The 15,706-nt window shown below is 41.5% G+C and overlaps 1 protein-coding gene across 2 annotated transcripts; it reads right to left on the minus strand.

Moving 5' to 3' along the window:
* Window positions 1-441: 441 nt before the first annotated feature.
* Window positions 442-13,070, minus strand: LOC124640466 (uncharacterized protein CG45076-like). 2 transcript variants are annotated; one of them, XM_047178246.1, is made up of 11 exons: window positions 12,856-13,070; window positions 10,540-10,623; window positions 5,019-5,213; window positions 4,651-4,763; window positions 3,816-3,952; window positions 3,467-3,628; window positions 2,102-2,303; window positions 1,960-2,005; window positions 1,295-1,732; window positions 1,072-1,181; window positions 442-927 (listed from the first exon to the last, which is right to left on the minus strand). In XM_047178246.1, the coding sequence occupies exons 1-11, from the start codon at window positions 12,925-12,927 to the stop codon at window positions 771-773; spliced, it is 1,716 nt and encodes a 571-aa protein (XP_047034202.1). In that variant the 5' UTR covers window positions 12,928-13,070; the 3' UTR covers window positions 442-770. The 2 variants fall into 2 exon arrangements, with proteins under 2 accessions (XP_047034202.1, XP_047034203.1); XM_047178247.1 differs by lacking the exon at window positions 10,540-10,623 and having other exon boundaries at window positions 12,856-13,068.
* Between the last annotated feature and the right edge of the window lie 2,636 nt (window positions 13,071-15,706).

Consider the following 15,706-nt stretch of genomic DNA (forward strand, 5'->3'; position numbering starts at 1 on the left):
ATAGGAATTGCTTTTCGGAGCTGGGCAGCGAAAGTGGAAAACACTGAATAGTTTAACCTCCCTCTAATTTTCAGTACAGAAACTTTACAAAGGTGTTTCTAAATATGGTTATGTTTGAGCCGAAACTAATTACAGGATTGTGTCATAAGCTAGCTGTTTCCCGCTTTTTACCCGTGTCCAATGGGATCTACATCATTCAGCTGGATAAAAAGTTTCAGATTACAAACCAAATTGGCTTCAATACTGGCACATGGTACTGCTGTTGCGCTTGTCTGGGTAGCTAGTAGTCCTACAACGTTTAATGACTTGACTTTTAATGTTTTTCTGTGGAGCCTTGACCATAGCAGGATAAATCATTGTATTACTGAAGTATACATAGAGTAGGTAAATAATATGAAGACCAGTCCTAAGACACAGCAATGTGAAGAATGAAAACCAACATGTTAATATGTCTTTTATTGTTAAAATTTAACAAAATATAACATCATTAAAACACTTAAACTATTAACATTTAAGTTTTAGTTAAAATTCACTTGGTTAACGGTGGTAGATTTCCTAAACATACATATACAAGAAGGAAGGTTGACTTTCAATGTTGCATAATTTGATTATGCAGAAGAAAGAGTGGTAGAAGGATGACCACCTCATTGCTATTACGTTATTCATGTCTACTCTATGAAAAAATGCGCATGAATAATGTTTAGCATGAAAATACATTAAATAACAGAAAATGCTTATATATAAAAATATTTATAAGTTGCTATGGATGTTTATTCTTCATCGGTTAGGTCAGGCTCCGCCTTCTCGTCTTCGCTGACGTCACCGGCCTGCTCGGCCTCAGCCTCGGGCTCGGCGGGGGTTTCAGGCACGACTTCAGGGGATTCTGGCTCTTCTACAATGGGTTGTGGCTCATCTGCAGCAGGTTCCCTGATAAAAAGTTCGTTTCGATTAAATTATGATCGATTTTTGTCTTAAAGTCTTGGTACTTGTCTGTTATCTTATATAAATATGGCGACATGGAAACTGCACATAATAATTGAAAGTCTTTTAATATAAAAGGTTCATGCTTACGAGGCATCAGCTTCAGGAATATCAGCGGCAGATCCACTTTGTGAGAGCTCCTCCAGGCGGGCGGCCGCAAGTTCAGACTCTTGTCTCGCAATCTCAGCTAATTCAGCAGCCTGAAAATATAGTAATTCCAACTTTAGCTATTACATATTTTCAATACACAAGAGTTAGATATAAAGCTTCTAATAAAAATCACGCTCTTCTTGGTTGCATTAGTAAGTCTTACCTGTCGTGCAAGTTCGGCTTCGCGTTCTTCTTGTGCTTGTTTCTCCAACTCCTCTAGCCTGGCGAGTTCCTCTTGTCTCCTCTGTTCCGCCTGCCTCTCCTCCTCGAGCCTGGCCTCTTCCTCGGCTAACTTTGCTTCCTCAGCCAAACGGGCTTCTTCTGCGAGTCTCGCCTCTTCTGCTAGACGTGCTTCTTCTGCTTTCTTAGCTTCTTCCGCAAGTCTTGCTTCTTCCGCGAGCCTTGCTTCCTCAGCTAAACGGGCTTCCTCGGCGAGTTTTGCTTCCTCCGCCAAACGGGCCTCCTCGGCTAGGCGAGCCTCTTCAGCCTTGCGGGCTTCTTCCTCGGCTTTCCTAGCGTCTTCTTCGGCCTTGCGTTTAGCTTCTTCGGCTTTACGGGCTTCTTCTTCTGCCCTCTTCTTTTCTGCCGCTTCGCGTTCAGCCTGTAAATGGTAACAAAAAATGTTACACTTTTGTTCGGTTATATATATATATGTCGGAGATAGTCAATAGTACGGTCACTGAACGAGACGCAAGCGCGCCCTCTGGTGGCGTTTCCGGTGAATCAACAATTTGGCGCGCTTGCGTCTCGTTCAGTGACCGTACTATTGACTATCTCCGACATATAGACGTAAGTAGTTATTATTAAGAATTTTACGATAATACTTACAGCTGCCTTACGCTCAGCTTCGCGTTTCGCTTCTTCCTTCAAGGCCCTGCAATATAAATGAAATGTATTTATTACTTTCTATCATCATTAGCATGAGTATACCTATAACTTAAGGATACAGTATAAAAAATACGACACGTACTTTTCTTCGGCAGCGCGAGCCTCCTCCTGCCTCTTCCTTTTGATTTCTGCCAGATCGGCAGCGGGAGTCATAACAGGCTCAACAGTAGAGGCACGGAATCTGGCTTCACGCTCGGCCTTAGCTGCCTTCAGCTCAAGTGCAGGGTCTTCCATCATCTGCGGGACCTGGAACTTGCGGCTCGGCCTCCATGGGAGCAGCTTGACTGCACCAAGGCCAATGTTACGCGCGTCCCGTAAACCAATGACCATTGGTGAAACAATTAGCTCTCTGCATCGACAACTGCTAACCATTCCACAGCATGATAGATGAATGTCAATGGTCATTGTAACAAGAACGGTGACGGACAGTAAGCGATGCAGTACAACGCTCATGATCATGATGCTTGTCTAATCGAAGCTGTTAGAGACCCCAGCACCAAGCTCGATGACAAACCCTGAATGGCATGGTATTCGCTATGACTTCGTATCTGTTTCAGTGCTGCTTCATGCTGTAATGCGAATGATAATGCAGTTGTCCAGTGCATCTACATTGGGCCCAATAGTTTTTCAAATCATTTCATTAAGATTATAATGTAATGAGATATGACAAGTAAAAAAACTGTTTGAGGTTTAAATGTGGTTTGTTGATTCTGTGTTTAGTTTAATTTTCATTTAAAGGGAGAATATTAATTTATAGTTGGGTTTTATTTTTTTATTTACTTACGTGTGTTAAACGAACTGTTAAAAACAATTTTAGTCAGTAAGCTAAGCGTTACAAAGCTTGGACTTTAAGCGTGACATTGGGGAACAATGATCGTGCAAATGATTAAAACAACTACATGTTCAGTAAAAATTCTTTATTGTTAAGTAAAATCAGTCGAGTTAAGTGAAAACGAGACGTCTCGGTCACCGACAAAATTTTCGGCGCAGAACACCGCGCTATCACAACGATGACTTAAATAAATAAAATCGTTGGTCGCAACTCGTAAAATAAGTAACAAAAATATGTAATCTGTAATATGAATAAAAAAAATAGATGATCTTGGTTAGTTCTAGCGTGTTATACCGAGATCAGAGAGCGCGAAGGGCGAACGCGGCGCGAGCGCGGGGCTGCGCTCGGCCAGCCCCTGCGCCCGCGCCGCGCCGCGGGGAGCTACGCGCACTGCGCCGCCGTCGGCTGTTCCGGCGCGCCGCCCGCTGCAAGAGACACCACACGCAGGGTTAGACACGGACTTTATGCCTCGGTTTAATATTCGTTTAGTGCCTCGACTCCCCGAGCTAGTCGAGGCGCAGCTCTCACTTTTAGACCGGTTTAAAGACTCATTTTAAAGAATTAAGCGAGGGGGTTGTAAGCGAGCGCTAGCGATGCGACGACGGTGGCGTGTACCTGTGGCGCCTTCGATGGCCAGACCGGCGGCCGCGAGCCTGTTCTTGGCATAGAAAGAGAGGAGGTTCACGTCGTCCCTGATGCTAAGCTCCTTGTAGAGAGGCCTACGGCTGGAGAAGGCCTTGTTACCGGAGTAGTGCACGCATGCGAGGTGACCGCGTCCTGGCGAGAACACCTCATGGTTACCACAGGGGCACACTGGAATTTAACTGTTAGTCGGTGGTCAAACTGAAGGACAACGGACGCAGTTAAGACAAATATAACGTTATCAGGGTATTTAATTCTTTTAGTTGGAGAACATCGAGTGTTGTATTCACTATGCGATGTAGGACTCTGTTAACATTCTCACCAGTGAACTTCTTGGCGGGTTCGTTGTAGTAAGAGATGTTGCGGATGTGGTCGGCCACGCTGCGCAGGGGCACGATGAGCTTAGCGAGGTAAGCCTCATTGCTGAAACGATACGGAACTGGTTCCCCGTACGAATATCTGTTGAAAGAGTTAAAATAAATAATAAATAACCAGTTTATGAGTACGTAGCGGATGTAATCTTTTCGCATCACGATAAACATGCCAAGATCTAAATGAAAATAAATCGTTCTCTGTTTTATTAGTGATCGCAAGACAACAAACGCTGACATTTAACCGGGCTATAATTAAAACGGCTGTACAAGATGGATACAGACGTCACACGCAAAACATGCGCTGACGCAACTGAAATAAGCCATGAAATGTACACCCACGGTGCGGTCGGACATCCTTCCTTTACAAAGGCCACATTTTTTTGTTTCCGAACCTTCCGAAGTTCATAACATTTTGGCAGCAAGACAGGTTTTTTATTATTGCACCGTGTGTAGATACATGATTGCCAAATGACATGCGACAGGTAGTTGTGTCGTCAATGTCACTGCCAGGGCGGTCTTTTGATAGACGCATCAATGGGCCATCTATTTTGGTACTGCACATCATGCTAAGAAAAACTTGACCTAGCCTTGAAACTGGTACATACGTAATGCAAGGTTTTCTGGACGTTCTTGAGTCCAAGGATGTCGATTAAGATATTTTCGTCTGTATGGAAATATCTTTGGAAATATTTGGCTAATAAATTCAACCCATTGGAATGTGCAATATTATCCCACAGCAACTTAACGAGATTGCAAAATCGTCCTTTGGCGGGCCATACTCACGAATAAATCGTATCGAGGGGCGCTACGGTTTTAGCGCGGGGCACAACGGAACGCGCGCGAGTCAGAAGTGCAGCTGTGTCGGCGCGAATGCGGCTGGTCTCATCTTCGAAAGCCTGGAAATTACAAATATATTTTTAGAAAGCAAAATAGGACCAAATTACTGGGGTGTATTTGCAGCCCTAATTTCCATAACTTGATAAAACCATTTTATTCTACGTTCGACGTCAGTTCTGGCACTTTTTGATGTCTAGTGAAATAGACACCCTGCTCTACCACTTCCAAGGGATTGGATCATTTAGCAGAATGATATTGATTTCTAGATCTTTCTAAATCAGATCCGAGTACTGGATCTCAGAGGTTAGACGTACCTTGGTAGATTCGGAACGGAAGAAATCATCGACAGCTGAGATGGAATATTCGGGGCGGCGGCGGTACGCGATGCGGTCCAATTCACGCAGGACTACTGAGGGTCGCACGCGCACTCGCACTACATGGTGGGGCGCCTCCGGGTACGTGACGAGTCGAGTAACAGTGCGAGCAGTCGGCCTGTATATCAGCTCAGCCTGAAATATTCGTAAAACCAAGGTCAAAGGAGATATGCTTTGTGCTGCAGAAACAATTAAATGATGAATTTCTGGGTTTATGAGCGAGCGTAATGGTTCTTTGCGTCTTGGTCATGCGCAGAATCGAGATACAGATTCCAATGGATTCCAATCTAACCAATATGACGAGGCTATTTTTAATCCAAGACAAAGAGCTCATATGCTGACTCTAATTTAATGAGGTTGATATAGCTAGATAATAAAGCTATAGGTAAATACTGCGGTAAATCTAGGTTTCATGAATGCTGTTATTTTACAGTTTGAATCATCTATGATAAAGAAACGGTAAAGAATTGTCTCATGCAAGGAATGCTTTTATACATACATAAAATACATAATTTATTGATAAGCTTGTGAGAAGAATGTTCTTATAAATAACAAGTCTGATATTATCAAGCTTGTGAATCATTATTTCAGTGCAAATGTAACGAGATATGTATGAGTGCTGTATGCAACATTGACGCTTCACCCTAAGATGGTATTTTGCGCATGAACATGGAATTCTACCCAGTTCTGTTTGTTTATAATACGTTAAATCATAGGGCTATTTCGGTGGTGGACCTTACTGTACGTCTCAATGGCGGTGTGAATCATCGGCCGAGTGTTGTAAAATTAGAATATTTCGCTGCGCACACGCCGCAACGGAGATGGCGAGAGTGATTGCAACTTTTATTACCATAGTGACTTTTTCCTACCATCTATTTTTATAATAGAAACATGATCCAGCAGCAGCAGTTCCCATAACCTTGCTTTTACAAAGAACAACTGCGCAGTAATTTTACGACATGTACCTAAATACATTTCTCGACTACTTTACGTAAATATTTTCTAGAGTAATGTAATTTGCGTACTCTCTTGTTTAATTGCCAAGTTTCTATCAACAGGAAAACGTCAATCAGTTTAGGAAGAGTAGTCGGCTCCGGCTAGATCAGGTTACCATGTCCATCTTTGCCATCGACTTACCAATCATCAGATCTTTAAATATCGTTGCGTCGTTTGTTGTTCGATCTTCACTCTCCTAGAGGAAATGTTAGGGATAGTTGAACGTGTTGAATAGAGGAATGCTTCAAGTTTCTCATAATATCATGGGCGTTAACGGTATTCTTGGCTTTCTGTTCGTTTGCCAAAAATGTGTCTCCCTTGATCCGGTTCCAGCTTTTGTTTTCTCACTTTATCTAGGGAGCGAAGGTACATCCGGCCAGTATTTTGGATAAACATCTCGACTGTCAAGGTTCTTCGTTAACACATTATTTGGAACCTATGATGTTTTTGTTTTTTTACTAATAAACAGTTTGAGGTATATTTTGACTTCTATTTGAATAAACATCAAATATTTCTGGACTTAAAATGATACCTGCATATTTGGTTTTGCCCATGACCGGTCTTGTCTAAACCAGTAGAAAATTATCCGATTATTTTGGGTAATGTTTAAGGCTCTTTTTCGAATTATTTTCTGCATAGTTTGCTGTCTAATAAATCTGATCCTAAATATATTCGAATGAGGCAGAGCGCAAGAATCTGAATGCCAAGACTCGAAAGTGACAGTGGAATAATAGCTATGTCGTAATAGATATCTTTCTATTCGCACGTGAGTCAGTGTTATCATGGGATTTTCCACGTGAAATTTCTTCTTATAGTTCGGCCATTCAGAGAATGCGTTCCTGACACGTCGCGATTGAACTGACGACGTAACTTTGCAATGGCGTTGCAGTTACGATAAAAATATTTTTGCTGGTTGTTTACCGTTTTAACAATTGAGGAGCATTAAAACAACATTATTATATCAATAATCAATGAATGTTATTACGTCGTCAGTTCAATCGCGACGTGTCAGGAACGCATTCTCTGAATGGCCGAACTATAGTGAGTTTGAATTTCAGATTGGTAACATCTAGGTTATAGGTAAGCTCCCCATTGTGACATGGGTCATAAAGATGAAACTGATTTATCTTGATCGTAAGTATTTATAACAATCGTTTCTTATCCTTGTAAAATAGGTTTAATATTCAATAATTTGGATTTTATGTTCTGCAGTGACCTAGTTGCTAATTGAACAGAATAATTATCTTTATGTGGTTTAAGTATTTTGGCTTTTGGCACTGTACCACGCCTTCTAGGGCAATTGGCATCTCACCACGACTTCATTCTTATACTTCTTTGTAACAAAGTGTAGTGTTCGTAACAATGCTATGTTTTACTAGCCTATGTTTTCACATTCTAGTTTTTATGTGTTAACTACTTAATTTTTCCCACCAACTTGCTAAGAAGATGTTTGATTGGTCGATTTTAATGTTTGCTCCCATTCACGTCTGTTTATTTTTGAAAGGATAATGCAGCTACTTAACTATATTTTAAAAGGAGACGGAGTGGCTCCAAAAAGGTATGGCAAATAAAAACTGGTGGTTGTGCTTATTGAGTCTTATATTATTAGCAGAATGCCCGATATGGTTAAAACTGCTATTGCGATCATATTGCGATTCGATTTCTATTCGATTTTGTCATTATTAACTTAGGAGAATCGGGCCCCTGGTCTACCACTACTTACAACCACTAGGTACACCACAGAGAACACATCGTCATTAAGACCATTATAAATCTTGCATAATTGCAAACGACTTGTTTTTGTTCATACATTTTATTAAGCCAAAGAATGTTTTTCTTTCAAACGTCCGTTTTGATTACAGTAAGTTTGAGTATTGGCAGAATGCCACACGAAGTTGCGTGGACCGCTGTAAGCCGTAATTAGTGTAGGTATCGACTTGTGTATACTAAGATAAATAACGCGGAGAAAACTTCTGAAACGTTCTCTATCCTATTTATCATACCTATTCCTTAAATTTCCTGATTCTGCACAATTCGCAATCTTTTCAGCCTCAGACACAGACTCGAATCATCACATTTTTAGCAAATATCAATAATATTTTTATATCAGGAAAACTAATCTAATGTTCATTATTCTTGGTTGAAGTTAATTTTCAAGAAAAAGTTAGTGATTGATATCCATGGCTAGTTCTTCTCTATGAGACGATGTTAACTACATAAACCTACTTCTGTTCATTCTTAATGGATATCCTCACATTCCTCACATATTTCTTCGATACAATCCTTTTGAAAATAATTATGACATATTTGTATTTACTTTTTTATCAATCAGCTTCTTTTCCCAGCATTTTCTGACACTATTCTGAAATTATGTAGGAGTGGGTCATCCTGGTGACATTGATTGAGACATTATTACACTATCAAAATAACTTTATCGACCTCCCTATATTTTAATATCAGACTCAAAATTCAAGGAGAACTTATTTTATTTAGGAACGCCTACAGATGTTGTTATGAAAATACTAAAGCGTGTATTTTAGTTGAAAATCAACAGGTGTTTATTGTTATGTTGATTAGCTTTTGGCATGAAAACAATGAAAATATATTTCGACACGTTCCGTTCGTTTCAAACCTGGAGCACTAACGCGTTTAGTGGTAGATTCTTTGCGCATTTTCTTTATTTTCTTTGCCAAAATTATTAAGATTTCTTGCTTCATTAACAACCAACTCTTAAAACACAATGCTGGAGTGTACGAGTACCTATGTTTTTAACTAAAAATAAGATACCATTTCTTTGAAGTTGTAGGTATAATTTTGTTAGATATTATTTTAAAAATTTCGTGATAGAACTTATTCATAACTATTATAGCATTGATAGCGAAAATCCAAGGGCGATTTCTCAGGTCGCTGAACCCACTAGAAATGCCAATTTTAGCTTCACACACTTGAGATTTAAAACTAGGAAAATTATTATTGTCTGGCTAACCATTATCTGTAAATTACCTAACATTTAGATTATAGCAGTCATTAGACCTATAAAATATTGAATCAGACGCATCATCTGCTTCAATATTTTGGCTGCCGTTAAACTATTTTTAAGTCCTCACAGGTGTTTTCGTTGTAGTTATGAATAATGTCTAGGTAGAACTGCCAAGGCGAAAGTACCGAACTATGTTTATCTTGGAACGAGATTTTAATTGGTCGTGAGCTGATTTTCATTGAAATATAAATGTAGGTAGGTAACATTAAATTGTGGTATAGGTGTATGAAAATACTGTTGGTAAATACTAAGCCCAATAAGTTTCAGTTCTAATGCCATTTACTTAATCATGAAATGTCGTTTTGCTAATCTCAATAAAGTTTGGAAGCAGAGAATTATATTAATGTTCCAGAGTTGATGATTGTGTTGCGTTAACATAATAAATAGAAGGTTAAAAATATAGTAAGGGGTTACTATAATAGTTACTACGGCAAGGGTTTTACAACGTCCAAAAGTGGTCCTAGACAAGGTAGTGATGCGCTCCCTCTTTCTGCGTATTGTTTAAGAGTTTTACATTTTCTTGTCTCTTTTCATAAAGTGACAGTAAAGATAGTAAAATAACATTGACCTCTTTGAACATGTCAAAAAATGCATGTTTCGTAAAAAACTATTGATACTTAGTTACCTAATGATTATTCCCGTTTGGAAGTAGCCCTTCGCATCTGTTATACTGGCACAAGATATTTGGAAATAAACAATGCAAGAGCGTTTAATTTTACGACTGTTTAATGCTGAACATTACGTTATTAGGTCGAGGTAAACCAAAATAGTTTTGATACATTGCTGAGATTTTATTTGAAATTTTGAGTGATTTTTCTACGAGCTGGCATTGATGTAGGTACTTAGTACGTGTCATGTCAACAATAACTTTGAATCAGCACAAGGCTTTTGATTGAGTTAAACAAAGAAATGAAACAAATTGTCAAATAGAGTATGGAATTCCGCAAGGTTCTATACTCAGCCCAATGTTTATAGTGGTAGGAACGGTAGATATATTTTATTTTAATTTTTTTGAAAGTATTGTGGGTATCTACTTTAAGTTATTTCTTGTGCATGTGCTGGCAGGTATTCGGTAAACAGTATGTGAGATAACTGTCTACATGATCTCTATCTTGACTTCGTACGAAAGGTAGGTAACAAACTCTTTGAACACAGGAATCGTGTGCTTATTTACATACCTATGTAAGTATTTACAACTGCTGGATATGTAGGTACAAGGTATCACTATGTAATTAAGGGTGAAATCTAATACAATATGTATGTACATCTTACGCATGTGCCAAAAGCATTGTTACTTACTTAGCAGTGCTTATCGGTGCAAATGTCCATGGGCGGTGTCAATGCAGTCAATGGCAATGTATCGGGTATACCCGGCAGCCAAGTATGAGCTACTTACAGTGCACTATCTACAGTTTTGTGACTTACCTGTGAGAGCTTGGGTATGTACGTTATGTACGGCTCGTGATAGTAGGGTAGGTAGGACGACAGGTAGTACACTGACGATAGTGGCTGTCAGGGAAACAGACACCAGTTAAACTCATCCTTTATAATATTGTTCTTTATCACTTTGGTGTAAAGGTCTTAACTACTGTTCAGATGATTTGTAGGGCTGCTACATTCATTTGACATTTGTACATTAACCATTGAACCATTTTGAGAGAAAGTGGACTTGTCTCAAAATGGAAATAGGAATGATTAACACACAAACGTCAAATACCTAGTATAATCTCCCTCTGTAAGAGTTCCTATTGTTTTTGTTTCATGTCGGTTTTCATGTTTCATATTAGTAATGTGTACCTAAGCTTTGTGTATTTCTAGAATTTATTTTCTCGTACTTATTTATGACATCGTGTTTACGTTTATCGTTCTTGTAAAAAATGTGTTGATCTGGAAAGATATTACGAGTATGATGTCATGTTCAGTTTCAGTGCGTAACAAGTCTGGCTATTTTCATAGTTTGTTTATTTTGATTGAACACCAGTGCAGTATCTCATTTTAACTTTAGATATAGGTATACAAATTGCTAGTAAGAAATAGATAATATTCTGCATAGTGTTTGCAATTAACAAAAACATTTTATAGTAGGAATTCAAGTAAAAGTTATTGAAATAGGAAACAGAGAAAACCAACATATAGTAGGTAACATATTATGGATAAACTGTTAGTAAACAAGGATCGAGCTCATCATCGACCCGTTTTGTTCAGGTTTTGTGTGAACACGAAACAAAGAAAAATAGAAACGTATTAGAAAACGCAAGCTTTATTAAAAATTCAGTCTAAATCACATTTTAATTAAATAATTTAAATAACATTAAACAAGCTCTAGTAGGATCAACTTCCACTTGTCAACAAATAAAGTAGAAAGATCACATAACGTTACAGCGAATACTGATTAGGTAGTTACATGTTGGGGAAGCTGGGGTGTCGGGGAGTTAGGAGCGGGAGGTGGCCGGGCGGGAGCCGGGGCGCTACACGCGGTACGAGTAGTGGCGGTAGGTGGTGCCGTAGGGCAGGCGGCCGCTCGACGTGGACGAGTACGAGTAGCCCCCGGGGCCGCCCAGGTTGCTGCTGCGCTCGCTGCTGTACGAGTAGCCGCCGGGCCCGCTGCCCGTGCGCCGCTCCACCGTGCTGCTGTAGGAGCTGCGCTGCGGCAGCCCGCTGCCCGCCGTGCGCTCGCTCGTGCTCTGGTACGAGTACGAGTACTGCTCCTCGGCGCGGCGCGGCAGCACGGGGTCGCGGTCCACCACCACGTAGTGACGCGGCGTCTGCAACAACCCCGCCCTATAGCCACCGCCAACACACCGAGCCGCCCACCCTCGCACCGACCCGACCGACTAGCTTACTATTGCGAAATGCGAAAGCGACACACGACAAAGACTCTACGGCCGTCAGTACGACGCGTAGTTGCTGTAAAAGACTTGGCGGTGCGCCGCGTGCAGCGGGCGGCCGTGCGACTGCGCCAGCACCACGTCCATGTGGTCGCGCGGCGTGCCCAGCGGCGCCGCCTCCAGCGCCCGCTCGCGCTGCCCCACAGCCGCCAGCACGCGTGCGCGCGTCTGGTCGCGCGGCGACACGTAGGGCGCGAGCGGCGCCAGCTTGGACTCCGGCTTGGGCGGGATGTTCTGCCGTGTCACCGGCTCCAGGATGGAGTGGCGTTCGCCGGGACGCGCGCGCCGTCCGAAGGCCGTCACCGGATCCGGCACGAGACTCGGCCGCGGCACGAACGGCACCTTGTCCCAGTCGCCGAGCGGCTGCCGCTGCAAGCGGAGAAGTCGCCGTTAGTCGGGCGGGCGCGACTCCAGCCGCGGCTATATTTGGCGCGCCCGGTAGCTCCGCTTTCCGACTCCGATTCTCGATTCGAAATGACCCACTTGCGGAACGCTACCACGAACGACGCCTATCAACCCTAAGTCCATACAAATGGAAACTGCGACATAGATCTATCTTATCAATAGCAATGATGTTTACAAGCCAACTAACGAGCACAGGAACAAGTACCTATCAACACTTGGGAAGACAGCGAGAACTCTTAGTATCACGTTATCACCGTTGTGGATTCTAGTCACTGAACAAAACACTATATACATCGATGAGGCAGGAGTGGCGTCGACAGCCGTTTGTTGAGGGACACGAGTGGCTTTGGTCGAGCTGGTGCGAGGGGCGTCCGGCTCCCGGGAAAGATGGAGCGAGGTGCGAGGCACGCTCAGTAGAAGGTGTTAGAAGGGCGGCGGCGGCACTCACCGACACGGTGCTGTAGCTGGTGCTGGGCCTGTAGGGGCGGCGGGTCGTATAGAAGTCACTCTCGTACACCATGGTTGCTGTTTTATGTTTCGTTCGACTGTAACTCGCGACGGTTGGTCCTCGACTGAAGAGAGCGCGCACTCAGCGGCGCGACGCTGTCGACCTTATTTTTAGATCACTGTCATTGCAATTTTCACGTCATTCCCGAACCCCGCACGGATTTCTCACAGAAATTATAAAATACTTGTTGTTTAGCTTGTGATGTCACAACTGGGTTAAGGATAATCAGAAAGTCGTCCGAAGAATGTTGGGGGCAGCAAGACGAGCAGAGGTTGATATGAATAATTTACATGTTTGCCTGGGTTGGGTGTTTTGAAATTTTGAATCATCAGATATTTGTAAATGTTAAATTCCACAGTCGGACAAACTTGTGTAGGACGGGACACAAAAGGGTTGAACGTTGTATTTATTTTCATGTTTACGTAGGTTATTTTGAATCATATTCCTTGTGACGTCGGGCCAGAAATCATCATGCAAAATTAGCTATCGCGTATTTTACGAAAATACAAATACGACAAGATTTTCACAGGTTTGATAAATATTCGGATCGCCAGGTACCTACCAACCTAAGTTGAGACTTACTCTCTCTGGTACCTACAGGGTATGTGATAGATAAGCACATATAAATAGATTGGCAATCAAGTGATTTCGGTGAAGCCAAAACGGAAATACATCAGTTGAGTGACTTTCCTCAACAAGCTATTTCGCCTCGATCCAGGAATCGAACCCGGGACCCCGCACATAAGTTCCACACAGTTAATGTACCTAATGTAAAACATGAAAGGAAGAGGAGTTCTATGTTCTCGACGGGCTTTCTCTTAATGTCCATCAATTTCCTTCCGATTTATTTTGGTTTTTTTTATTTTATAAAAGTATCTAATCTCTCAGGTCTACAGAACGCTGAACCGCACAGGACTCGATAAGCAGGTGGTAAAAATTAAATAAATGTACTGGCGCATGAGTTTTCTAGCGCGGGAATCAAACCCGCGACGCGACTCTGTTATCTCCATCATTGAACTTACAATTGTAGCGTAAATTGTTGCTCATACACATGTCTGTAGGTATGTTACTGATGACATACCTATCTGCACCTTAAATACCTATATCCTTGCGCACCTGCTTCCGAAAATGGACTCCGATTTGCAGAAAATCCTACGGCGGTAGGTGTGTGCCTACCTACAATTTTCAAAAATTTCCCTGCGATTTAATATCAGATACCACGGGCGAGATACCTAAAGGTAATAAAATTGGCCTATTTGTTGCGTCTATATTATGTAGATACCTCTACATATTTCGCTTATTACCCAACTTTTATTCGATTCTAGGAACAGTTCTTGGTAGAACTAATGGGAAATGAAAGTTTACCGAATTTTGTGATATTTCATTATTTCGGTAATTACGGATGTACCTATCGTACATGAGCTGAATCACTATTTATTTATTTATTTATTCACAAAACACAGCTATCATATTTAAATAAATCAAGCCTCTTGATTGACTTCGCAATAATCGTTTCCTTCAGGATGACAAGCATGGGCGTAACCACACTGGGGCAAGCTGGGGCACATGCCCCACCCTGGGCCATGGCTCTGACCTATAAGGTGTCTGCTTAAACAATGTTTTTTTACTAACCCTAACTAACGACATCAACAATCATATGTACTATCCGTAAGTTATTGCACAAAAAAAAATTGACAACTTTGAAAAGAGCGCGATCAAAACAAAATGCACGCTCGAGTTCCCGAATGTGCGTGGTGCGCACGTCATTTGAAAGCGAGCCGTATTTCCTAAAAGAATAGGTGCTATGTGGCGTAGCGAGGCTAGCCGTCCATCTAATCCAAAAAATAGTGCATTGAAGGAGATGGAACTGGTAGATGTGTTTAAGTCCGATAAAAATTTCACGCTCGCGTATTCAGCAACTATATGCCTTTATTTTTGCATTTGTCAACTAACAAAAAGTTAAGTACGTTTGGGCTAAATTTTACGTAGGTAATATTTGGTAGGTATAAGTCCGATAAAAATTTCGCGCTCGCTTCGCTCGCGTATTCAGAAACTATGTGCCCTTACTTTTGGCTTTTGTCCTGTGTGTGATTGTTTATTTTCTGTACCTGAAAATATAAACCTCTCAAATTAAGAGATTAACAAGTTTGAGATTAACGGCTCAAGATACAAAAAATCGGAGCCCTCCCCTCCCCCCCTCCCCGGGGGATAGGTTGACTGCTGCCCTACCCTGAGCCCAATGCTGGCTACGCCCATGATGACAAGTTCTAAGAAAGCAGAATTTACCAGCTTCTATTTCTTCATAGCATTTAATAGGTAGTTCTTTTTACAACCTTGTTTTTGCCTTGGGCACATTCTCACATTCATGACCAAAGCATGAAACGTAAGTAGATACTGCCACAAATTAACGCACCCTACCCGGTTAAATACTGAACCGAACTGCAACATTTCAGCCGCCTGCTAGAGATCTTGCCATAGGATCCCGAAGCGTGCTCTCCAGTGCCGTGTCAAGGCATCCTTTTCTATCCTTTCTGCATAAAATCGTTCGTAATGTGTATGTCGTACAACAATAATATACCTGATAAGGTTGAATGTTCTATGTCAAAAAAATATCCTCTGCCCAGAGGTCCGACTCTCCTAATTTTACTACAAAATACGATTCACATTCGACTGCGATCCAATCCCGACTCGATTACGATTGAAGCGTATGTGGCATTCCGCTATTTTTTCTTTGAAATAAACGTTTTTTATCCTTTTCTGTCATTCAATAATGAATCATTTTGTCTGCAAA

The sequence above is a fragment of the Helicoverpa zea genome, chromosome 20, assembly GCF_022581195.2.
Source record: "Helicoverpa zea isolate HzStark_Cry1AcR chromosome 20, ilHelZeax1.1, whole genome shotgun sequence".
Taxonomy (NCBI): domain Eukaryota; kingdom Metazoa; phylum Arthropoda; class Insecta; order Lepidoptera; family Noctuidae; genus Helicoverpa; species Helicoverpa zea.